Source organism: Caenorhabditis remanei, chromosome IV, assembly GCF_010183535.1.
Source record: "Caenorhabditis remanei strain PX506 chromosome IV, whole genome shotgun sequence".
In the NCBI taxonomy this organism is placed as follows: Eukaryota; Metazoa; Nematoda; class Chromadorea; order Rhabditida; family Rhabditidae; genus Caenorhabditis; species Caenorhabditis remanei.
The window spans coordinates 7,810,179-7,834,978 of record NC_071331.1 but is presented as its reverse complement, the minus strand read 5'-3'; the positions used below and the strand labels follow the sequence as shown (position 1 = coordinate 7,834,978).

Below are 24,800 nucleotides of genomic sequence, written 5' to 3'. Positions count from 1 at the left end.
ATTAAAGAAACTGGGGGAAAAAGGAGAAAACGAACTTCAAAAACAAACACCGGTTTTCCTTATTTGAAAATATTTCTTTCTATTTTGAAAAATAAATACGTTTTTATAAAGGAATTTCTATTGAAATGTTGAAACATGATAGATTTGTATTTCAAAAATCAACTATTTCAACGAGTTTTTATATCTGATAATGAAACACATGGAACTGGTTGCATCGTCCTGATGAAAACTAGAAAAGACGATACCGAGAAATTAAATGTTACTGTGTTGAAACATCGTGATAAGTGCTTCGGTATAGCTGGACTGTTTCAGTAAGCGTTAAAGGAGGTGAGAACTCAAAAAAAAATGTTGGCTAAAAATTCGGTAAGTAATTGCTCTGTGGGACCCGAACACATGACCGAACGCGCCTGGGTACAAAACCGCAACCGACTGAGCTACACGGCGGAGAACGCAGCCGCCCACTCGGGGCTGTGATAAATGTGGGTGCTTCTCAATCACAATTTCGATCACAATTTTTTTGCGTTCTCACCTCCTTTAAGCGACAATCTCTGACTGGCTCTAGCATAGGCCTAAAGGTCATGTTACACATGCACTAAGTTGATCCGTTTCGGCTGATTTTTCAATATGTTAGTATCCTAGGAATTCTAAGAATTTTATACCATGTTCCATTAGGCTCCGCCCCCTTCGACCTACCGAAACAATCGATGGAAGTTGAAAAATGAAAATGTTTCTTTCGAAAGATAGGACCAAAATCTCTTCAGAAATGAATTGCCAGCCTTATTTTCTGCATTTTATAAGATACCAACTTTTTTCTAGCTCTCCTGCATCATATAGAAAAAATCACTTTTTTGAAAAATTTATCAATTTACCGTATCGAGATGGTATTGAATTTGATGAGAGCCGAAATCTATGACTATGAATCCAGAATATTATTTTTGATACATAAGACTTCCGGCCTATTCACATTTTAAATCTGCTGTCATTAACCGTATTAGCGATTTACCACAAGTATATTTCTATGGAAATGTTGAAACATTTTAGATTTTTATTTCAAAAATCAACTATTTCAACGAGTTGTTATCTCTGATGTGTGACACATCAACACAGTGCACGCGATGTTTTTTGAATTCTAAAAATTAACTAACCGCCATGGATGCCTTTGACTTCTGTCCCCTTACAATCTTCTTGAACATTCCGCAGTAAATGGAGAATAGAATGAACATACAGGATACGAATACCCAATTATTCCATGCTTGTGGTCTGTTCTTGTACTGAAAAATTTAAGTTAATTGTTTTGTTTGTGAATAAAGAGGTTTCTACTGAATGTGTTAAAACTGGGAGAATAATGTTTAATTTCAAAACATTTATGTTGGACGCTATAGGAAAATTTAAGTCGATGAGTTATTTATAAGACATTTCAGCTTCATTCTTCATTATAGCAAAGTCCACAGGAAAGTCAAACTTGAATTTTAAAAAAATACATTTTTGAGTATTTTTGACGGTTTCAAGTACATTTGATAGTTCACAGTTTTATTTACTTTAAATGTGAATTACAATTCGTCCTTGTCAATTAATTAGACTAATTATTTCAGACTGATTTAGGTTAGATTCTGGATCGAGAGGCAGTGTTGACGGAGGATGTTTCGATTTTCTGAAAAGACAACGATTGGATTAACTAGAAATTGCCCCCAATTAACTAATTACCTTTGTTGTAATTCCGAACACTAATTTCTTGAATTCCCGCTTGATTGTCTCATTCATTGTGATGTATATGAGAGCAGGACATCCATGATTGATCGACCAACACAGCTGGCCGAGAAGAAGGATCCAAAAGTCGGGAGTGACGAACGAGAGAGCATTGTAGATGAGGGCGGAGACGGTGTTGAAGAAACAGATTATGATGCATTGGATGAAGATCTGGAAAGAAGAATTTATGGAATTTGGATGGGGATGGGGAAGAGTAAAAAGGCTGGAGACAAAGGGAATGAGAACAATGGAATAGGCTCCGCCCAGTAACGACAAAATTATCATTTTGATACATAAGATTTCCGGCCTAATAACATTTTGATACCGCGGTCATATTAACGGTTAGTTTTACCACACGTATTGTTATCGAAATGTTGAAACATGAAAGATTTTTATTTCAAAAATCAACTATTTCAACGAGTTCTCATATCTGATATGGGTCCCATTGATTTTTTCACTGAACTCTAAAAATTAACTAACCGCCATGGATGCCTTTGACTTCTGTCCCCTTGCAATCTTCTTGACCATTCCGCAGTAAATGGAGAATAGAATGAACATACAGGATACGAATACCCAATTATTCCATGCTTGTGGTCTGTTCTTGTACTGAAAAATATGTTTTTATTGTTGCATTTGTAAACGAAATGAAAAATTGTTTCTGAAAGATTGTTTCTAGTGGAAATCAACGCGTTGAAACCGGGAAAATAATTTTTACAGACATTGTCTGTTGTTATCTATTCTCACATTTTTTCGATGTTTCGACAGCAAGATAAGAATATTTTATGTGAATTGATCAACAGTCTTCGTGTCTTACATTGACTCACCATATCAGCAGCTTTCTCACTCGGTGTCAGCTCAGACAATGGATCAGGAATCCATGAAATCCACACAGAATTGTAGCAGATTGTTGGCGTGAACATGAACATGTAGAATCCATACGAGATGGAAAATACTATTGAGAAATAAGCGAGTCGTTTCTCGATGACATCTGCGTATTCATGGAATGCAATACTCAGAATCCGATTGGCGAAGAGGGATACTGTAGTTGCACACGCCATACACCACATTGCTGAAAAAAAGTTCGGTTAACTAGCATCGTTAGTATCCAAATGAAATGTAAATCTTCTGAAACAGAAATCTTGGAACACTTGGGAAACATTCAAATAAAGACATTGGACTGTCCTCTACCTAAATTACTGTTTCCATATGTTTTTCCTTGTCCAAAGAGGTAGTCACCGGATATTAATGATGCAATCCGATCATACACAACTAATAAAACAGTAGTTTTGATGCGAGGAAATGCATTTGAGCAGGTTTTCAACGAGTGCACAGTAGTGCGTGGCGTGAGGTCGCGGAAATGCGCTCCGTCGCACAACGGTTAGCACGGCGCCAAAAAAGACTTGGTGCCAAGTTCAAATTTTATGTTCATTTTTCGCATCTTTCAATATAAAACGCGTCTTGCACTGCTGGTGAGTTATCAACTTATCAACTTCATATTTATGACACTGATTACTGAAAAGTTGTCGGTTACTAGTGTACCATCATTTTATTTATTTTGAGCTGGGAATTCTTAGTAGCACTGTCTAATTGTAAAAAGTTCCTACTAGTTTTTCTACATTTACTGTTTCTTAAAGGTTTCCATTTTTCTTTCAACTATGCAGGGAATTGTGGACTTGATTGTGATGAAACTGTTATAAATTTTTCTGATTCTTTCTAGTTTTTTTTTCGTGTTAACTAATAGAAAATATTGAGTGAACTTTTCGACAAACTGTAAGTCATTTTCAGTTATCCAGAACTATGGACAACGATGTAATCACAAAAAACGAAATTTCATGTTTCAAGAAGCCGACATGAAACAGTCGGTTTCATCATCATGGCCAGTTCACGATAATTTCGTTTTCATTCATTACAGAAGGTTTGTCAACTGATTTTTGCTTGTAGCAGCAGTATCTTTATGAAGAACTCGAAACATTTATTTTTAGAACGTTAGAAGATAGCTATTGTATCCCTGGCCACTATTTACATTAAATACCTTTCTAACAAGAAACTGATAGTGAGAACAGAAATCTAACAAAGGCCCCAACTTGTCAAAAATCCAATAAGTGGGTGGTGGATAGTAATACCTTCGTTAAATAAATCGCCTTTTTCACATTTGATTCCTTAACATAACCTACTGAAACAGTAACTCACCCAACGCAAAACTTCCAGCCACATAGGTAAACGTCGGATACATACAGAACACAGATCCGAGTATAAGCAGAGGTCCGGTGATCAAACAACTGCAGCAAGTAGCACACATATCAATGAAAGCGAGTACCACAATGATTTTATAGCATGCATGTTTGATTAGTCGGGTCTTGAAAATGATATAGATGATGGGGATGTAGAGTAACTCAATGAATGTTCCGAATACTATCAACGGATATCCCAACCACTGTCGTTTGACTCCGGTGGCTTCCCATTCTTCGAATGACTGTCGAGAGCAGTTGTAGAAAGGGATTGCTTCGACAGTACCGTATTCGATTAGACGATTCATTTGGGTAGAGTAGATGACTAAAAGAAGAGGCTTATATAGAGTCAACCTACGTCAACAGAAGTCTTTAACACAAAATATAAGAGGCTCCGTCATCGTCTTTTGTGTTTTTTCATTTCTTTTATTAGAAATGAGGTCTGATATTAAGAGTAAGCTCTAAGGGATTAGGTTGAATACGAAGTGAGTCGAGGCATGCTTGTGAGAAAATAAGGATTACTTTCGCTTGGTGAAAAAACAATGCTGTTGTTGGATGGTAGTAGGTTGTGTTAGAAGAAGTGATTGAAGAAGAAATTGATCGACATCTTGGACTTGACGTACTCTGCTAGTTGCTCATTCAGAAAAACAAACTGATACTAAAAATGAAAAATTTGTACAATAAGTGTTTTTTTGTTGTTGCTTTCCAGAAACTAGCAAAAAACTTTGTATGACAATCAACATTTCACGTTTGGAAAAGAAAGAAAACTGTACACTAAAACAGCAAATTAATCTTGTGTTCTTTATTTTTGTACTTCGTCTTTTCAATTTTTTGACACTTCCTATTTCTTAATATGTATTGGAATTCCGATGCACCAATATTTGGACTGAGAAACAGCAAAAAACTGAATTCTCAATATCAGGTATGTAACCGTACCGTCGTGATCTGAACTGAAGAAAATTTGGTAGTTCAGATTTGGATTTCTTATCACTGGGATGTCAAATAGATTTTGACTGGGGGTTTGCAAACTTAGTTATCGAAAATTCGGACAATGATGCTCACTTATTGCAAACTGATAGAGTCAGAATTGATAAGGAATAGAGGAAACATTTTTCTTTTTAAGTTTCTGAACTAAAGCGGTCAACTGACCTTTCATTCTATTTTTCTATTTTTGTCTGATGCCGAGAGTTCTTTCTGTAGTCAAAGTGTATACGTAGCCAATTTCACTTCTTCATTATTTCAAATATGTTGAAAAATGCTAAAATTCTTCTTGATTCTTCGATTGAATTTTGTAACTTTGAACTTTTCTACAGTTTTTTCATCACCTTCTTTCCAGAAAACAATATATTCCACAAACTACAAATATCTGAAAACCTGTCAAGTGTGCACTATCAATTCTTTAAGTAATGAAATTAAACTTCTTCTTGTTTTGTTATTAAATTTCACTGTAACAGAATTGTTATAATTTGAAAATGAAATGAAAATACTAATGGTACTCCTGAACTACTGGTACTCCTGAAAAATTCTTCCAACGGTGTCCCGCTGTTTTCGAAAATTTTTAATTTTGAAACGTGTAGGTGGCTCCTAGTGATCACTTGGTTTAAACTCTTGATCACAGTATTCATTCAATAAAAATCACTGGTTGAACTCGTGGATGAAATCAAATTCACGGTATCCCGCTGTCAAAAATCCAAACTTCGAAAATCATGTGGGTGGCTCACTTGGTATAAACGTTTGGTCTAAAAAATTTCAATTTTCAATAAACGGGGGTGTGGGTGGTGTAAACTCTTGATCTCGGATGGAAAAGTCAGTATGTTTCAATCACAAAGACACCCCGCCGAGTTATCCGATTCACATAAAAGGGAGCAATGGGAATACACTCTTCATCAGTTTCTACTGACGAGCATCCACCATGGTAAGTTCTCTTTCAGTCCAAAGAATCTCATTTCCACATTTCCAGATGTTCCGTTACTTCATGCTCTTCGCTCTCGTCTCAGCTGCCTCTGCAGTCACCCGTGCCATCTGTGAAAACTACTGTTCTTCTGTCAACGGAAGAGCATCTTACGACAACTGCTCTCCATGGATCAGTTTCGCCACCCAACAAAACCAGACCTGCTACAATGAGTGTGTCTATAAGTGTGCTGTTGTCTACAAAGGATCTTGCATGACTGGAAACAAATACCGTTGCTGTCTCGAGACATTCCCAGCCAAAAAGCAGCCATTCAAGATCAGTGGATGCAACAAACTCTACAATAATCTTATCTAATCAGTCATGTTTGAGTCAATAAAATAACTGCAGTCTGAATATTCACTGTTTTTATAGTTTACTCAGTGATTGGGTATCGAGAACACAGAAAATTTATTTACAACGAGTATCAAGTGTATTAGGAACAAAGAAATGTGCGAAAACATATATGTAGTGTGTGAGAAACCGGTGCTTAAATGAAAAATAGAGTCAGAATGTTTCTAAATTCATCAGATGAAAAGTATGATGACGTCACCAAGAGACTGTGTGATAACAAACGTCGAAAAAACGTATTTAGGTAAATAATGGATGCATTGTTAGTGATAGTTAATGTGGATCTTGGGGGTTTGAGATTTGCAAGGGATGTACCACTGTTACATTTACCAACCCACTTTTATGAAACATGTAAATCGGTAAGAACGCGCTTTTGAGATTCGGAGTTAAATAATGTTTTTACTAGTAGAAACACGCGTACAAATTACTGTGATTTTAAATACAAATTGTTGTTTTATTCATAATTAATATTTCAAGAAAGAATCTTCATGAAATGAAAATTTTTCAAAACGTAAGATGAACTAAGGAACAGTCGATGTTATTTTTAGCTGACTCTAGTGCGCATTGTTAGTCTATTTCACAGATACAATTAAAGTTTTGATGAAACAACTATTTTATCAGAAAATCTTTAAAGTTGCAATTATTTACCAAAAGACCAACTAATTTCGTCGTTGAATTGTCTAAAACGGGTCATTTTTTAAGAAAAATCATAGTTTTGATGGTTTGAACACCTCCGATTGTAAACATTAAATGAGAACAGAGAAACTATTCATTCACACCCAAAAACTTCCTTAACTATTAATCGAAATGGTAATGTAAACATTATCATAGAGTTACACTTGTTATTATATTTATGTTTTTGATGAAACAAGGACTTTATGAAGAATCTTTGACATTCTTCATTTCTTCAATCTCACAGCTAACGACTAGTTTGAAATATTTTGTGGAAATATGGAAATCCTGTATGCGAAAGAACTGACTCAATGAGAAATTTCGGGTTGTAATAAAAACAAATTAGAGATGAATTAGTTAGTCAGTTTTTAGCGGTTTCATATGCATCTGAAGTGATAAAGAAATTATGACGAGTAATTCATGGGTAACATTCGGATCAATACAAACCAAAATATTAATCATATGTTAGCTAATATGTGAAATAATGCATTTTACTTTCATTCTGGAACTCCAATAGAGAACGTTTCGGCAAATTTCGCGACATGACATTACTCGATTTTTCTTTTTTTAGCTCCGTACCGTATTCTCCGCGAGAGATCCTAAAACACTTGATACTCGGTCGAAGTGAGTCATCTGTGTTTTTGATACCTACACATTGCTTGAACGATTTGAACAGAGAACGTTCAAACTGTAGTTATTTTATTGACTCAAATATGACTGATTAGATGAGATTATTGTAGAGTTTATTGCATCCACTGATCTTAAATGGCTGCTTCTTGGCTGGGAATGTTTCGAGACAGCAACGGTATTTGTTTCCAGTCATGCAAGATCCTTTGTAGACAACAGCACACTTATAGACACACTCATTGTAGCAGGTCTGGTTTTGTTGGGTGGCGAAACTGATCCATGGAGAGCAGTTGTCGTAAGATGCTCTTCCGTTGACAGAAGAACAGTAGTTTTCACAGATGGCACGAGTGACTGCAGAGGCAGCTGAGACGAGGGCGAAGAGCATGAAGTAACGGAACATCTGGAAATGTGGAAATAAGATTCTTTGGACTGAAAGAGAACTTACCATGGTGGATGCTGGTCAGTAGAAACTGATGAGGAATGTATTGTATTGGCTCCCTTTTATGTGAATCGTATAACTCGGCGGGATGTCTTTTTGATTGAAACATTCTGGATTTTCCATTGAATCCGAGATCAAGAGTTTACACCACCCACACTCCCGTTTATTGAAAATTGAAACTTTTTAGACCAAGAGTTTATACCAAGTGAGCCACCCACATGATTTTCAAAGTTTGAATCCTTGACAGCGGGGTACCGTGGATTTGATTTCACCCACAAGTTCAACCAGTGATTTTTATTGAATGAATACTGCGATCAAATGTTTAGATCAAGAGTGTATACCAAGTGATCGGAGCCACCTACACGATTCAAAATTGAAATTTCCAAAAGAATTATCGATACGTGCAGATGGAAAGTCCATAGGAATGTGTAGAAACCGAACGATGAGAAAACGTGGTTATGTAAATTTTGGATGCGTTGTTAGTGATAGTTCATGTAGATTTCGCGTTTTGAGTTTCAGACGGGATATAAATCAATATAGCACGGTTACATTGACAAACCGACATTTATCAAACAAATAAAACGGTAACAATAGGGTACTGACCAGTGTTGTTGGGAATTCCGACTTCCGACTTCCGACTTCCGACTTCCGGGTTTTTTTTCACTTCCGACTTCCTACTTCCGACTTCCGGATAAGAAATTTCACTTCCGACTTCCGACTTCCGACTTCCGGATAAGGAATTTTACTTCCGACTTCTGTCATTACATAACGGTGAAATTTCGGAAAAGTAAATTTCGCAGAAATACATGGAAAAATGGTCTAAAAGGATAGAAAATAGGCTTTTCTTCAGCCAAAAACTAATTTTCCACTGATTTTCGCGAATTTTATGAACTTTTTCAATTAGTTTTTGAATCTTTGCGAAAAAATCTACTTCCAACTTCCGACTTCCGGGTGTTTTTTTACTTCCGACTTCCTACTTCCGACTTCCGGATAAGAAATTTTACTTCCGACTTCCTACTTCCGACTTCCTGATAAGAAAAATCACTTCCAACTTCCGACTTCCGACTTCCGGTTAAGAAAATTTTCACTTCCCAACATCTCTGGTACTGACGGGCTTTTGTGATTCGAAGTACAAATGATACTGTTCTTCAGAAGTGAAAAAAAGCTTATAATTACCTTGTTTTTGAATACAATTTGTTGTCTTATTCGTAAGAATTACAAGAAAGAAGCTTTTCATGAATCTTTTTTCAGAACTTAAGATCAATAAAGGAAGTTGAAGTTATTTTTGGTTTTTTTGGTTAGTCAGGAGCACATTATTATTCTTTTTCACATTTTTAAATAAGTTTTTGATGAAACAGCTATTTTATCAGAAAATTTTCAAAATTGAAAAGATTTTTTTTAAAGACCAACAACGATGAATTGCATCGTGAGTATTTCTAAGTTTAAAAAAAGTAAGAAGTAGTGTCTGAGTGAAAGAAGTGGTACCTGCCAGCGGACTTAAAATTTACATCAAACAGAGCGTTTACGAATCTCCGCATTGGAATCGTCCAACAGGTGTGCAAGGTATTTAATTTATATGTTTTTGAATAATAAAAAATCATAGCTTCGATGATTTGAACACTTCCGATTCTGAAAACTTACTGTAACAATCATGACCTAAATTAGGTATGAATTTTATTCTAAAATAAACTTGAAGAGATTTGAGCAAAATCAGTTGACTCATCATGAAATAATTATTCCGTTTTTGCCGGTTTCATATGCATCTGATGTGATAAAGAAATTATGACGAGTAATTCTTCGGTAACATCTAGATCAATACAAAACAAAATATTATTTATGAATTCAGAAACATTATGAGTGCATAAAGCAGTAGCTAATATTTTCATTCTGCAATTCCGATAGAGATATTCAAATAAATTTCGCGGAGTTATCTAACGACCACGCGTTTGAGACGTAGTAAGAGTCGATGCTCGTGGAGTTTAAACAATGCTTGGAAAGATGCAATTTCCAAGAGAGTGGTTTCTCTACATGTGTTTGTACATTTCATTGTTCCTAACTTGATACTCGGTGAAACAATAAATTATTTTAGTTTTCGATACCCAAACACTGATTAAACTATAAAAACAGAGAATATTCGGACTGCAGTTAATTTATTGACTCAAATATGACTGATTAGATGAGATTATTGTAGAGTTTGTTGCATCCACTGATCTTGAATGGCTGCTTTTTGGCTGGGAATGTCTCGAGACAGCAACGGTATTTGTTTCCAGTCATGCAAGATCCTTTGTAGACAACAGCACACTTATAGACACACTCATTGTAGCAGGTCTGGTTTTGTTGGGTGGCGAAACTGATCCATGGAGAGCAATTGTCGTAAGATGCTCTTCCGTTGACAGAAGAACAGTAGTTTTCACAGATGGCACGGGTGACTGCAGAGGCAGCTGAGACGAGAGCGAAGAGCATGAAGTAACGGAACATCTGGAAATGTGGAAATGAGATTCTTTGGACTGAAAGAGAACTTACCATGGTGGATGCTCGTAACATACTGACTTTTCCATTGAATCCGAGATCAAGAGTTTACACCACCCACACTCCCGTTTATTAAAAACCATGTAAACTGTTTAGACCAAAAACTTATACCAAGTGAACCACCCACATGATTTTCAAAGTTTGAATCTTTGACAGCGGGATACCGTGGATTTGATTTCATCCACGAGTTCCACCAGTGATTTTCATTGAATGAATACTGCGATCAAGAGTTTAGATCAAGAGTTTATACCAAGTGATCATCGGGAGCCACCTACACGTTTCAAAATTGAAAGTTTCGAAAGCAGCAGGACACCGTTGGAAGAATTGTATTCATAGGTTTGGACCATTAGTATTTTCATTTCATTTTCGGATTATAACAATTCTGTTACAGCGAAATTTAATAAGAAAACAAGAAAGAAGAAGTTTAATCTTGTTATTTAAAGAATTGAAAGTACACACTTGACAGGTTTTCAGATATTTGTAGTTTGCGGAATCTGATTTTATGATTAGAAAGGGGTGCAAAAGTTATAGGACAGTTCAAAGTTACAAAATTCAACCGGAATATCAAGAAGTAGTAAAGCATTTTTCAGCATATTTCAAATAATGAAGAAGTGAAACAGGCTTCGTCTCATCCAACTTTTGCTCTGTTTTTGAACAAGATGTCTCCAGAAAATGTTCTTACATTTTCGAAGTGAAAGAATTGAAAAAAAAATCAATCATCCTAGCCTAATGTAAATATAATTTTAGTGTGAAAACGGTAAATGTTGGTCTTCTTACGTAAAATATTTAATACGGCAGGAAAATGTATAGCTGAAATAAAACGTAGGTTCAATTAATGTATTTTATTAAAGTTCTCAAGTAGTAAGTCAGAACAAGTAATAGACGCAAATCAATAACTAACACTTATCAGCAATATAACCAACAAAGTTCGAGAACACTTCGCCGACTTCCAAGTAAGACACAATGAGTTCTTCATTCATTCTAACTTTCATTTGCTTGTTCTTCAATGCTTCCACAAAATGCTCCAACGATGTGCAATCTTCCATACGCCCCAACAGGATGTCCACGAGGTCCCACTCGAAAATAAAGAACTCCCCATTGAGAGGCCCAACACATCTCTGTCCCTTCAGTTTTCCCATGAACATATTCATAATCTCAGCAATGCGAAACGGAAGTTGGACTATCTCACTGCTTCCTACCAACTGGATTGCCTCCTTAATCTTCTTGCAGAGACCGCCCAACTCATGTCTGTGAAATCCAGTGATCGTCATCTGGAGTCGCTGGAGGAAATTGACGATCACATGGTTACGACAGGCTGGGATGATTGTAGGTGGAACAACACTCTGAATTTCCAGTTCGGGTGTATTCGGATTTGGTCTGACCATTGATACTTCTGGTGTAGGTGTCTCTTTTGAATCGTGCAGCTCCATGGCCATCTTCTTCTGCTCTGGGCTTGGAATAAGAGGCTCCGAGGCCGCCCGCTTCACTGGACCACTTGTCGTTGGAGTAGAGGGAGCTGGTCCGATTCGAATCCTTTTTTGCTTTGAATCCACCGCCTCGAATATTGATTTTCCATCGGTTTTCGAGTACAACCCAATAATCATTTTCTGGCTTGTCTTGACGGTGAAATCTTGTTCCAGCTTTCTGAGAAATTCCGTGTCAGTCATTGGGACTCTCGCCACGAAGAACATCTTTGCCTTCTGCTCCATTGAGTACTCGCTACCGAGAATCATCCTCGTCATTCTGGAAATCAAATCGAGAATTACACATTCTAGGTTTTCTAATAAAACTTACTTAGTATTATGGACATATCGTCTGTGAGTATCAATGCCTCCTTCCGCAATGAAGGCGCGGATCAAGTCTCGTCGATATACCGAGCAGTTGACTTTCGAAGCAGTTTTTGAAAAAAATTTGATGAATTCCTTGTCAGCGATATCCATATCGGCATCCATAGCTGAATGAATGTGGGAATTGAGGGAAAGAAGGGAGAAGGTGAACGACGACACGAAAGACAAGAGTGAATGAATGACTGAGACAGTGAGCAGCTAATGAGCGTTTTCCTAGAAAGCGCGCGCGCAGGATCAGCATCTGTCTTTTTCGAGCACTGGGAAGAAAATGTGAAGATGAATCTTCCCTTGTTTGCACAATAGGGAAGATACAGAACTTACAATGAACTAGTGAGTTATCGATTGTCAAGGTTACTCACACAATCGTTGTTCAGTGCTAAGCGTAAATTTTTTGAGCTGTTTTACATCGACAATCTGTTAGGAAGTGACTGTACAAGAAATTGTTAACCTAGACATTCCAAAAACAAACCATATTGTGAGATTATCAGTGAGGCCGTGTCACACTCACAAAGTTGAACATTTTCAACCAAAAACTGCAAATGTCGCATTCTTCATGACCAGTACTGTATGTCACTGTTTCAGGAAGTTTTTTTTACTAAAAAGAAACAAATCGATAGTTGATTTTACGTGAATATTTAAGTCAATATGAGGACATGACACGGTTGTCTTATTGACAAACTTCATGAATCAATAGAGTGGTGGGAGACTAGAGTCCCCCGCCTGCCGGCGGGCTCTGCTATGCTTGCCAGGTCATCAAGAGTTTCAGGGCCTTCGGCCCGATTACTATCAAAGAGATCCTCAATATTCAACATAACGACCGAGTTACAGCCTTTTCTCGGTCAATCAGACCATATTTCAAGTTGTTCATACCCCAATCGCGTCGGTAGAGGACACACATCTCAATCAATCTGTGTGCGGTTCTTATCAAACTTGACACACTTATAAAACTGATCAAGCTCTTTCAAATGCACAAACTACAAGAATCAATAAAGTGGTGGGAGACTATCAACTAACTAGGGAAAACACAACAACAACCACTCACACCGAATGACACTGTTGAAAGGTCCAGTTTTTTTCTGAGTATGTGCAGATGGAAAGTGGTGTAAGGTCACCATAAGACTATGTAGAAATACAACTATGAGAAAACATAAATCAATACATTACGATTACATTGACTAACCGACATTTATCAAACAAATGTAACAATAGAGTGCTGGGACTTTTGCTAATGGAGATCAATGAATATGAGAGTAATACATAGAAAGTATGAAACAGAAAAAATATTTGGCGGAGGAGAGTACTGGAACAGCAAATGTTTTGCTTTTAAGGTTCTCAATAAGAAAATTCAGAAAATCAATATTCCGACTGTTTCGTCAACAACGCTAACTTATTACTGATATTGCATTATCAGATATGGATCAGAGTTAAGTGATTTTTTTCAAAACGGAAGTCGGAAGTAGGAAGTAAATTTTTTTCGCAAATATTCCAAATTCCAAGAGAAAAATCATAAAACTCGCTAAAATCATTGGTTTTTGGCTGTAGAAAAGCCTATTTTCCAGACTTGTCACGGGCCGGGCCAAAATCAGGAAAAATCACGGCCCGGCTCGGCCCGGCCCGGCCCGGCTCGGCCCGTTTTGAAACATTTTTTAAAAACATTTTGAGTTTTTGAATTCTTTGTGGAAATTTTTGTGAAAAAAGTAAAGTTTTCGAATAAAAAGTGAAAATTAAATAAAAATGTGAATGTGTACAATAATTTAAGCTTTTTTACTCTATTTTTTCGATTAATAACTCAAAAAATGATTATTTGTTAAGATGAGATCTTTCCAGATTCGGAATCTACATGAAATTTGAAGGAATTTTCTTTTGAAATTTTTTTTCGTGAAAAATCGGAACAGGAAATATTAATCAGCAAGCACACAGTATGGATAAGAAAATTAATGAAGTAACAAAATGAAAAAAGAATGAGGAAAACAAATGGGTCTGAAAATACAAGACAAGAGATAGATATATTCCGGCATCTGGAAGAAAAATTGAAAAAGCATTCACAAGCAAAAAAACAGTTATTTGAAACGATCAACACATGAATTGTAAAAAGAAGAAAACCAAGAAAATACACGCATGAACGATAACTGATTTGGCTCAATATTTGTTGCATCATTAGTAGATTCTGGCCAAACGTAGAAATGAAAAGTGTCATCTCCATTGGATATGATTGTTGCTGTTCTCCCGTCGACTCTTGTTATATCAAATTCGGCGGAAGTCTCCTCATCCAAACGCAGCTGTTGTACTTTCCCCAAAATCCGGAATGTTCGATTCCTTTCAATGGGAACTGGAACAGCGTTGAGTCCTTTCAGAAGGAGATCTTTATCGAAATTGCCCTTTTGCCTCACGCCCAAGTATTCCAGTCGAGCATTACATTTTTTCTTCATCCACAACTTGAAAAAGAGGTTTAGGTCTTTTACGTTAAGAGAGACGTACAAAAGCTCAAGCGTCTTAGCGTTTGTGATCCTCAAATCGTTTAGAGAAAACTTAATTTTGCGATTTGGCACGTTTTTTTTCCAATCATTTTCCATTTTCAATTCGTCAAAATTTCCTTGGAGAATTTCTCGGTGATACTTGAGGTTTAGGAAGAAATCGGGAATGGCAACTACAGAAGATACTGGCAAAACGATTCTCAAAACTTTTATAAGCCGTGAGTTTACTAGAGAAACGGCGGACAAATCGTTGTGAACTTCGACGCAATCAATTTTCGGGAGGTTCACAAGAAGAGGGAAAATATTGCATGGAGATATTTCAGCGATTCTGAACATATGAATCGAATCGCAGTGCAGGACGTCCATAACCCATCCGGCATAGTCCATTGGAGGGACTCTCATTGTGTTACATAAGAATACATCCTGCTCATATCTAAACTCCAAATATCCACTCGGATACATTTCTAGTTTTAATTCTTTGTAGCGATCAAGCAGCACTTTCATCTCGATGGTGCCATACTTGATTCTTAAAATGATATACCCACAGTTCATTTTCAGAAGTTTCACGAACATTCTGGCCCGTTTGGAGAGAACCGAGAGTACAATTCTGAAAAAAGAAAGCGTAATGGAAACATAAGTCATATAAGTTTTCACTCACCTTTCCATGAATTCCATTTGTTCCAAGATAGGCATAAGTACAAGGTACGGAAGACGGAGAAGAGGAAATGCAGTCGTCATCTCGGTAGAAGGAGTGGAAATACAAATGAGTAGGATGAGTAGACGCGGCACTTCGGGAAGATTAACATCTATCTATTCTCCATTGTTATCTTCCCCGACCGACCCAGAGTGCCGCGTCGCGGTCTCTGCAAAGCCAAATAATACTACTCTACTGAGAAGAATAATTGATCTTGCCCGTATACCAGCCAATAAAGATTGCAATCTACCTAAAACAGACAGAAATGTTAAGAGACAGAACTGGCGCGCTCATGGCTTTTACCTGGAAGTCCCACCCCGAGTAGGGTCATAAAGTTGTGCACCCTATTATGCAGCTTTTTCAGCTGCTACCCCTAGGTCGTCGTAGGATTCAAACCAACATCGCAACTGCATTGCACAGAGACTGATGACGATGAATATTTGAGTTATATAATAGTTAGAAGTTATAGAATGAATAGTAGAAATGGGTACGAGCTATCTCGATTAAAACCAACTAAAAAATGCTATGACTACCGGCTGTCCTAAACTACAGTACTAGTCATAAAAATGGGACATTTGCAGTTTTCGTTGAATATTATCAATTTTAAGCACAGTACTCAAAAAACTGCATATGGAGCATTCTTCATGGGAAGTACTGTATGTAACTGTTTCAGTAAATCTTTACTAAAAGCAAAAACTTTGAGTTTCGAACGGGATATAATAGACACATTACGGTTACATTCATACTTGCAAACCGGGCCGAAACGGGCCAACACGGGCCGGCTCGTAACTAGCGTCAAACTCAATGTTATGAGCTGAAAAATATACAAAAGTGTAGAACTCGACGAGTTCTATGTCACAGATATAATACGGGCCGGATCGCTATTCGTTAATCCGGGAAGAAGTGCCAAAAAGCGCGCAAATGACCAAAAAAGCCTTTCTAGCCCGACCCGCGACACATCAACGAATAGCAGAATATTTTCTTGAAAATTGCAAGTCAAGAGTCTCTGTTTCAGGTATTTAGTAGTGAAAACGGCATCCTTAAATGCAACGATTCGTTCTAGCTTCCTGTTGAAATGTTATCTTTTACTGGCTATTATCATAGATAATGCAAATAGAGAAAATAAAAATTGATTTCATTATCCATTTTAGGCGCAAATCACTGTTTCGAGATAATGATATCAGAGGCGAAGACCCGTTGATTTAGTACATGTTGAAATTTTATAAACTTCTATACTGAAACAGAAAAAAAAACACTGTTTTAGATTTTTCAACCTGAAGAATGTAACTGTTTCTATATCATTATACCTGCTCAGCACAGTACCTACAAGTGCGCTCCACCGAAATCTCCTTAGGAATTGTCTCTTTTTTCTCTGAGTATCTCAATTTCGCCCACAATTTTCTATCTTTACGGTAGAGCGCGGTTGTAAAAATCGTGTCTCTCGAAACCAAAGTTCTCTGAATATATTTGTACGTGTCCACCCCGTGTCCCCATTTTTATTTTCCCAAATCGTCCATTCCACGTGTCATCTTAAACGTGTATTCTATTGGAAGAAATCTGACTATTTCTATTCTACGACAGAGACCGAATGACTAATTCAAAAAATGATCAAAACAAGGAGAGAAGTGACAGGAATTGTGAGTTTCAGCAATCATTGAAGGTATTATTATTGTGATTTTGAATTTGTTATTCTGCAAAAGTCAGAAACAGTTTCAAAAATTCTAGGTTGTTTTTGGGTTATTTTTCACAATATTGTATCGACTGTATATTCTTGCTACAATTTTCAGCGAACCGAAGTCCTCCTCGAAACGACAGAATTCAAAAGAAAGTTGAAAAAGAGGAAATGACTCTAGATGTGACTCAAGAAATGTCTGAAAAATCATCACAAAAATTCCAAATTGATAAAGAAAAAGGAAGTGAACAACACCAGAATAAGATCATTTTATCGGGTTACTCGACGAGGAGAGTCAGATATAAAAGTGAGGGAATTTCAGGAGCGAAGAATAATTGAAAGAGATTTCAGAGAGTGAACCAGATGAGAAATCAGTGAATATCGATGCGGATCTAGTGAGAAATAATGATAAAACATTGAGAGATGAGGACTGGTTTCTTGAAAAGATTGAAAAGTGCAAGTGAGTTAGGTCGGCTACGGGGAGGAGATTGAAGTGAAGAATTCACTAACTTTACTCATGGAGAGGTTGAAACATAATTTTTAACTGAAAGATGTCTGGAAAATACTGTGTCATGTCAGTATCATAATGTCTTTTGGTATTTTTTGCCATTAGTCCCCATGAGTAGTTGGTCTTATACAGTACCGTGCAGCAGAGTTGTCCGTAATCCAGATTCCGGATTCCGAAATTCCGGAATTCCGGGGTTTTTTTGACATTCCGGTTCCGGTTCCGGATTCCGGTTTTTGAGTTTCCTTTTTCCGGAATCCAGAAGTTGAAGTTTAAAATTGTTTTTTGATTTCAAAAAGCAACTATAGCACTTCTTTTTCGGTTTTGATCCTCAACAGTAGTTTTAAACTTTATTTATAATCAAAAACACTCGAAAAAATGACTGGGCCTTGCAAATTTATCTAATTATTCCGCATTCCGGATTCCGAAATTCCGGGTTATTTCGTCATTCCGGTTCCGGATTCCAAATTCCGGAAATCGAAAAATGTCATTCCGCACAACTCTGCCGTGCAATAAAATATACAATTTGGTATTTTTCAGTTGAAAATTTCCAACTTTGAGATGACATTACGGTATCACTGATTGTCCAACCAAATAAAATTTTTATGAATCGATGCAGATAAAAAGTAGAGCTTCATTTTTGTAATTGACAACTTCTTTGTAGGGACACTCCCTAGAGAGTTATGGTCATTTTAAGGGGACAGCTCAAAAATCATTTGCACTGAAAATGTAGAAATTACTTTGTCGATATGTAACTTGCTAGGGAGTGTCCGTACAAAAATGTTGTCAACTACAAAAATGAAGATCTACTTTTGTTCTGTATAATTCATAAAATATCCGCTTTGTGCATTACTTAACGATACCAAGACACACTCTCAAAGCTAGTCATTTTCAATTGAAAAGATCAAAATTATATATCTCTGAACTCTAAATGATAGTAAAGAAGTCAGTGAATCAATTTGACCCCGGAATAAAATTCATTTTTAACTCTTTTTTTGGAAACATTTTGAAACTGGGACATTTGAAAACTGATTAGGCTTCCGACCACAACGTTTCGAATGCTTCGGTTTCTGAATCTGAGAATCAGACGACTCATATCCTAGGTTTGTAGTACCGACAGTGCACGGTACTGTAACTAATAGTAAATCAAAAAAATCATCCAGAAGATTAATTAGAATTGAATTTTAACACTTTTATTACGACCATTTTGAAACCGGGACGTTAGAAAACCAATTAGTTTTTCGAAAACTAATTGTCGAAATCGTGAAGTTTTGATATATGAATGCTGAAAGTCACTTGAAAACTGAGAAATTTGCAACCGGTTTCTTAATGACCATGTTCTAAACATGAGACGGTTCCAGAATGTTCCGGTTTTGAAACGTCTCAGTTTCTAAACTACTTGTTCCAATATGTCCCGATTTCAATGTATTTATCTCATTTAAAAATGAATCGGTTTTGACTTTTCACTGTTTCAAAACGTCCATATTGAAAAGTTTATTGAAAGTTCTCAATTCAGAAATAGCATGAACTCATAATTCCACGTTTCAAGATCCCTTCCATAGTTGTACGGAATGCCATTTTCCGAAAAACCGGAATCCGGAATCCGGAACCAGAATCAAAATTTTAATTTTCCGGAATCCGGAATCCGGAACCGGAATGACGAAAAAACCCGGAATCCGGAATCCGGAATGATTCGATAAATTTGCAATGCCAAGTCATTTTTTCGAGTGTTTTTAATGATATATAAAGTTTAAGACGCACTCTCTGACTCGTTCGATCACCCATGTTCACCCGAAAAAAGTTGACCATCTCCGATTTGTCAATCCTTTTGATCAAAGACACTATCAAGTGTCCTCAGTAAATTGGGGTACTTTTTGGCCAGGTCCGTCACCTGGGTACCTAGAAAAATCAAAAAATCGATATTTTTCGAAAATTTTTCCTGAAGGAGTTAGGAATGAAATCTCAACGGGAAATTAATGTAGACACTATTTTAAGCATTTTTTGTGTTTAGAACAAAATTCCAGCTCAACACCTTCATAGTGAAAATTTTCAAAATATATGAAATTTTCGGGTTTTTTAAATGAAATCGTTTTTATCTCGGCAGTGACACGACAAGACAGCGTTTTTTATTTGAAAATCTAAATCTACATGAAATTTGGTATCGGAAACATGTTGTCCCTACTCGTAACTCGGGGACCAAAGAACGGTTTTTGGGGGAAGTATGAGAAAAACTTGGATTTTAATTTTCGAGGTCCTCCGGTAAATCATTTTTGATGTTCCAAAACAAAGGTTTTTTAAGTTTTTTTATTCAATTATGTCATTTTATTTTATTCCCAACACGATTTTCGATCATACCATAAAATTTTTTTCGAAAAAATTGAATTTTTTGAATTTTTGAAATTTTTTCCTGAAATGAATCATTTGAACTGAAATATGAAGGATAACAATATAAAACTAAAAGGATATGATTGAAACATAATTTAGGTTTATGAAAAAATTAATTTCCATCATCGGGTCATCTGCAACGTACGATTTCATGATGAAATTTAGAGAAATGTTCAACTACGGTAGTTGATGCATAGGAACTTTGTACTTGCAACGTTATTTGGCAAAGGACTGTGTTGAAAATGACAGAAAACATTAAAAAACTGCAAAAATTGATTAATATAGCGAGAATTTCGAAAAAAAATTGAAAAAAAGAGACTCATACATGTTCAATGGTCTGACCTTTTTTGGAAGTCAGAAAAGGTTTTTTTTCAATTTTTTTTTCGAAATTCTCGCTATATTAATCAATTTTTGCAGTTTTCTTATGTTTTCTGTCATTTTCAACACAGTCCTTTGCCAAATAACGTTGCAAGTACAAAGTTCCTATGCATCAACTACCGTAGTTGAACATTTCTCTAAATTTCATCATGAAATCGTACGTTGCAGATGACCCGATGATGGAAATTAATTTTTTCATAAACCTAAATTATGTTTCAATCATATCCTCTTAATTTTATATAGTTATCCTTCATATTTCAGTTCAAATGATTCATTTCAGGAAAAAATTTCAAAAATTCAAAAAATTCAATTTTTTCGAAAAAAATTTTATGGTATGATCGAAAATCGTGTTGGGAATAAAATAAAATGACATGACTGAATAAAAAAATTTAAAAAACCTTTGTTTTGGAACATCAAAAATGATTTACCGGAGGACCTCGAAAATTAAAATCCAAGTTTTTCTCATTCTTCCCTCAAAAACCGTTCTTTGGTCCCCGAGTTACGAGTAGGGACAACATGTTTCCGATACCAAATTTTATGTAGATTCCGAATATTAAATAAAAAACGCTGTCTTCTTGTGTCACTGTCGAGATAAAAACGATTTCATGAAAAAAACCCGAAAATTTCATGAATTTTCAAAATTTTCACTATGAAGGTGTTGAGCTGGAATTTTGTTCTAAACACAAAAAATGCTTAAAATAGTGTCTACATTAATTTCCCGTTGAGATTTCATAGCTAACTACTTCAGGAAAAATTTTCGAAAAATATCGATTTTTTGATTTTTCTAGGTACCCAGGTGACGGACCTGGCCAAAAAGTACCCCAATTTACTGAGGACACTTGATAGTGTCTTTGATCAAAAGGATTGACAAATCGGAGATGGTCAACTTTTTTCGGGTGAACATGGTCTGTTGATCGATGCTCGATCGACTCGGAGAGTGCGTCTTAAAACTACTTTTGAGGTTCAAAACCGAAAAAGAAGTTATGCAGTTGTCTTTAAAACTCAAAAAAAAATTTTAAATTTAAAATTCGAAATTCCGGAAAAAAAATTCAAAAAACCGGAATCCGGAATCCGGAATCGGAATGAAATTTTTTAAATATCGGAATCCGGAATCCGGAACCGGAATGAAAATTTTCATTTTCCGGAATCCGGAACCGGAACCGGAACCGGAATGTCAAAAAAAAACCCGGAATTCCGGAATCCGGAATTTCCGGAATCCGGATTCCGGACAACTATGATCCCTTCCTTTGAAATTCCCCGTGTTACAAACTGTCTTCCGGTTTCAAAACGTCCCTCCACACCACACTCCAGAGATGTGCGGAACTCCTTCTTCCGACTTCATTTTTAGAAACTTTATTTCCGACTTCCCACTTCCGTCTTCCGTTGAAATTTTTTTGCCACTTCCGACTTTCGTGTAAAGTTTACAATAATTTTGGTGATTTTTGATGGAATGTTGTATGAAAACAACGCCGAAATTCGTTTTTAGTAATGACTAGAAAAAATTTCCTCAAATTTGTCATTATCAAAATTAACTTCCTTTTCCTTCTTCCGCCTTCCTTTTTCGAAAATTTTACTTCCGCACAGCTCTGGTGGGCGGAGCTATCATCTTTAGAGATTTGCATTTCAGAACACTCCACAATCTGCCTAGTACCATTTCCAGAATGAGCAAAAACTATAAATGATGATGAAACAGTAATTTTTTTTTGGATTTTCTAGCTTATTCCCTAGAAATAGGAACTTTTCCAGCTACCGCAGCTTCTTCTAATGACTCATTATTGCGAAATATGCTTACTGAAAAACCGGAAACTCTTAATTTAATATGACTTTCTAGATACAGTAATCCTCAATTTCAGCGTCAAATTTGACTGATTAGCTAGTGAAAAGTGAGGCATAATTGTACCAATCAACTAATGGAAAACCAGAGAATCTCGATCAGATATAACTTTGTAAAAACAGTAATCTGTATAATAAACTATTACCCATCCGCCGGTGGCTGACCACTCGCTCAAAGTTCGGCCCGGGGACTCGAAGTGGGTCTCGACGCGAAAACCGTAGTATAAAACTTTTTTATGGCTAAAGTACGGTCAAGAGCCGCCGTAAATCGAAATTCCGCAACGAGACCCACTCCGCGACCCCGGGCCGAACTTTGAGCGAGTGGTCAGCCACCGGCGGATGGGTAATATCACAGTTTCTCTTATTTCAAGACTTTCAAGCGAATTTTATTAGAGCTTATCGAATCCCTCTGAATTTCTGAATCATCCTCCTATTTCTTTCCCTGGGTACGCTTTTCGGTAGAAAAATGTAACAACCTAATTTCCACCTGGACTTGAAATAATCGACAATTTTTGCTCAAGTTTCAAAACTTCTTGATACAGTATTCTCATGCAATGAATATTTGGAAACTGTGCGCCAGGTTAAATATTAAAAGACACGAAGCATCATATTGAATATTACTTCCCAGATACAGTAATCTTTGTTACCAATTCCCGGTTTTTAAAATAGAAAGTGCCTCATTTTTTACTGATTTTTTAAATGTTTGGTGACGAAATGCCTGGTTTCCGAACGCCTGGTTTTCGAAACGTCCCGGGTCTGGTGTGAATTTCTAAAAATGAAACAATTCTAAGAAACGGAAAACCAATTTCTGAAAACTGCTTGAAAATTTCAAACATTGTAGAAACAGTAAACTTTCGGTACTTTTTCGAATATGACTTCCAACAATTAGCAGGATTTCGGTTCAGAACTGTCCAATTGGATACAGTAATCGAAAAATTCCCTGATTTTGGAATTCCAGGCATCAAGATTCCTTCCTTTGAAATTCCCCCTTTTACAAAATGTTCCCTGGTTTCAAAACGTCTCTCTGATTTTTCAGATCGAAGAAACTGCAACGAACATGCGTATGCCCATTCCCTCCGTGTTACCGTATTGTCGATGCAATCGATGGATTAAAAGGGAAATGGCAACGAGTGAAACGTGTCTCTTTCTTGTGTTGTTGTCCACCGTTCTGTTGTCTCATTCAGAGGGTTAGTGGGGGGACGTTTTGAAACTAAGAAATCACTTTACTCGGTTGCTAAAAGTCCTAGTTGCGAAACGTCCATGTTTTTGCAGAGTGCATTCTGGCCGCCCCGCCGTGAATACTACTTCTTCAAACCGCCTCCAAATGACATTTCATTCGAAGTGAACGAAGAATCGGAAGCGATTTTAATGAGGGATCGAAAGAAGAAATTGAAGAAATTGAAGAGAGCGAAGGCGTGTATTCCTGGAGAAATGTATCGTTTCGGGCTGAGTCATCCGTGTGCAGAAGACGTCAAACACGCGAGAGGATTCGCATTGAAAACTGCAAATGGAAATGTATTTGTATTCTTCTTTTCTCATAAATTATCAGAATATCAGATATTTGCAGACGATAGCATGTATCCATATCCCGTGTCCAGATGTCTCCTCTTCACCTCGTTTCACTCTTTTATACTCTCATCCGAATGGTTCTGATCTTTCGGATCATCTCGTCGGAGTTCCCTCACTGATAGATTTGGCTCGATTCTATCGGTGTGAAGTGTACAGTTATGATTACTCTGGATACGGGATTAGTGGCGGAATCGCTTCCGAACACAATCTATACGCTGACATTCGAGCCATCTATCAGGTAATTAGAGAGTTAATTGGGCAATTAACTAATTATAACTAATTAGTATATAACAATGGAGAAACACGTGGATCCGAGTCGTATCGTTCTTCTTGGATTCTCAATTGGATCAGCTGCGACTGTTGAGTTGTTAAAAGAGGAAAAAGATCGGAAACCGCCAGCTGGAGTGATTCTACAAGCCCCGCCCACTTCACTTCTTCGAGTTTTCGGAAATATGATTGGAAGGAAGAAGCATTTGGAGAAGCCCACTTGCTGTCTGGATCGATTTGTTACCATTGATAAAGTGAGAGTGTGCAAGTGCGCTCTATCGGAATTCCCTTAATTTCAGATTCATGAAATCACGATTCCAATTCTTGTAATTCATGGAAAAGATGATAAAACTGTTCCGATTGAACACGGAGAGTTGATATGTCAGAGAGCAGTTACAAAGGTATTCCCACTTGTTGCATCTTCGCTCCATTGATACTTTTGTAGGTCACTCCTGAATGGGTTCCCGATGCAGCACATGACAATATTGAAAATTGTCGAGTTGTTTGGAAACGAATTCGGAAATTCATCAGAGAGTGAGTTATGTTTCAGGAATGGGCGGAGTCTTGCTAATAACCATCAACTTTTTTCCAATTTCAGAGAACTCAAGCTCAAATGAATTGCACCCTGAAGTATAC

General features: G+C 36.8%; 7 protein-coding genes across 7 annotated transcripts; 2 read left to right on the top strand and 5 right to left on the bottom strand.

The window, feature by feature from the left end:
- Positions 1 to 1,136: 1,136 nt before the first annotated feature.
- On the bottom strand, positions 1,137 to 4,282 carry GCK72_012802 (uncharacterized protein; the record flags this gene model as incomplete). Its single annotated transcript, XM_053729413.1, has 5 exons — positions 1,137 to 1,271; positions 1,705 to 1,917; positions 2,227 to 2,352; positions 2,571 to 2,815; positions 3,937 to 4,282. 5 exons carry the CDS (start codon positions 4,280 to 4,282, stop codon positions 1,137 to 1,139), a joined length of 1,065 nt encoding a protein of 354 aa, XP_053584185.1.
- Positions 4,283 to 4,827: 545 nt separating this feature from the next.
- Positions 4,828 to 6,240, top strand: GCK72_012801 (uncharacterized protein; the record flags this gene model as incomplete). Its single annotated transcript, XM_003094001.2, has 2 exons — positions 4,828 to 4,896; positions 5,935 to 6,240. 2 exons carry the CDS (start codon positions 4,828 to 4,830, stop codon positions 6,238 to 6,240), a joined length of 375 nt encoding a protein of 124 aa, XP_003094049.2.
- Positions 6,241 to 7,666: 1,426 nt separating this feature from the next.
- GCK72_012800 (uncharacterized protein) lies at positions 7,667 to 8,773 on the bottom strand (the record flags this gene model as incomplete). Its single annotated transcript, XM_053729412.1, has 2 exons — positions 7,667 to 7,972; positions 8,690 to 8,773. The coding sequence occupies 2 exons, from the start codon at positions 8,771 to 8,773 to the stop codon at positions 7,667 to 7,669; spliced, it is 390 nt and encodes a 129-aa protein (XP_053584184.1).
- A 1,410-nt stretch (positions 8,774 to 10,183) lies between these two features.
- Positions 10,184 to 10,555, bottom strand: GCK72_012799 (uncharacterized protein; the record flags this gene model as incomplete). The annotated part of the gene is made up of 2 exons (XM_053729411.1): positions 10,184 to 10,489; positions 10,535 to 10,555. 2 exons carry the CDS (start codon positions 10,553 to 10,555, stop codon positions 10,184 to 10,186), a joined length of 327 nt encoding a protein of 108 aa, XP_053584183.1.
- Positions 10,556 to 11,436: 881 nt separating this feature from the next.
- On the bottom strand, positions 11,437 to 12,492 carry GCK72_012798 (uncharacterized protein; the record flags this gene model as incomplete). The annotated part of the gene is made up of 2 exons (XM_003094020.2): positions 11,437 to 12,283; positions 12,335 to 12,492. The coding sequence occupies 2 exons, from the start codon at positions 12,490 to 12,492 to the stop codon at positions 11,437 to 11,439; spliced, it is 1,005 nt and encodes a 334-aa protein (XP_003094068.2).
- Positions 12,493 to 14,447: 1,955 nt separating this feature from the next.
- On the bottom strand, positions 14,448 to 15,599 carry GCK72_012797 (uncharacterized protein; the record flags this gene model as incomplete). The annotated part of the gene is made up of 2 exons (XM_003094003.2): positions 14,448 to 15,468; positions 15,520 to 15,599. 2 exons carry the CDS (start codon positions 15,597 to 15,599, stop codon positions 14,448 to 14,450), a joined length of 1,101 nt encoding a protein of 366 aa, XP_003094051.2.
- A 1,544-nt stretch (positions 15,600 to 17,143) lies between these two features.
- On the top strand, positions 17,144 to 24,702 carry GCK72_012796 (uncharacterized protein; the record flags this gene model as incomplete). Its single annotated transcript, XM_053729410.1, has 9 exons — positions 17,144 to 17,192; positions 17,343 to 17,534; positions 17,579 to 17,687; positions 23,365 to 23,515; positions 23,601 to 23,843; positions 23,896 to 24,135; positions 24,182 to 24,418; positions 24,464 to 24,565; positions 24,610 to 24,702. 9 exons carry the CDS (start codon positions 17,144 to 17,146, stop codon positions 24,700 to 24,702), a joined length of 1,416 nt encoding a protein of 471 aa, XP_053584182.1.
- Positions 24,703 to 24,800: the final 98 nt, after the last annotated feature.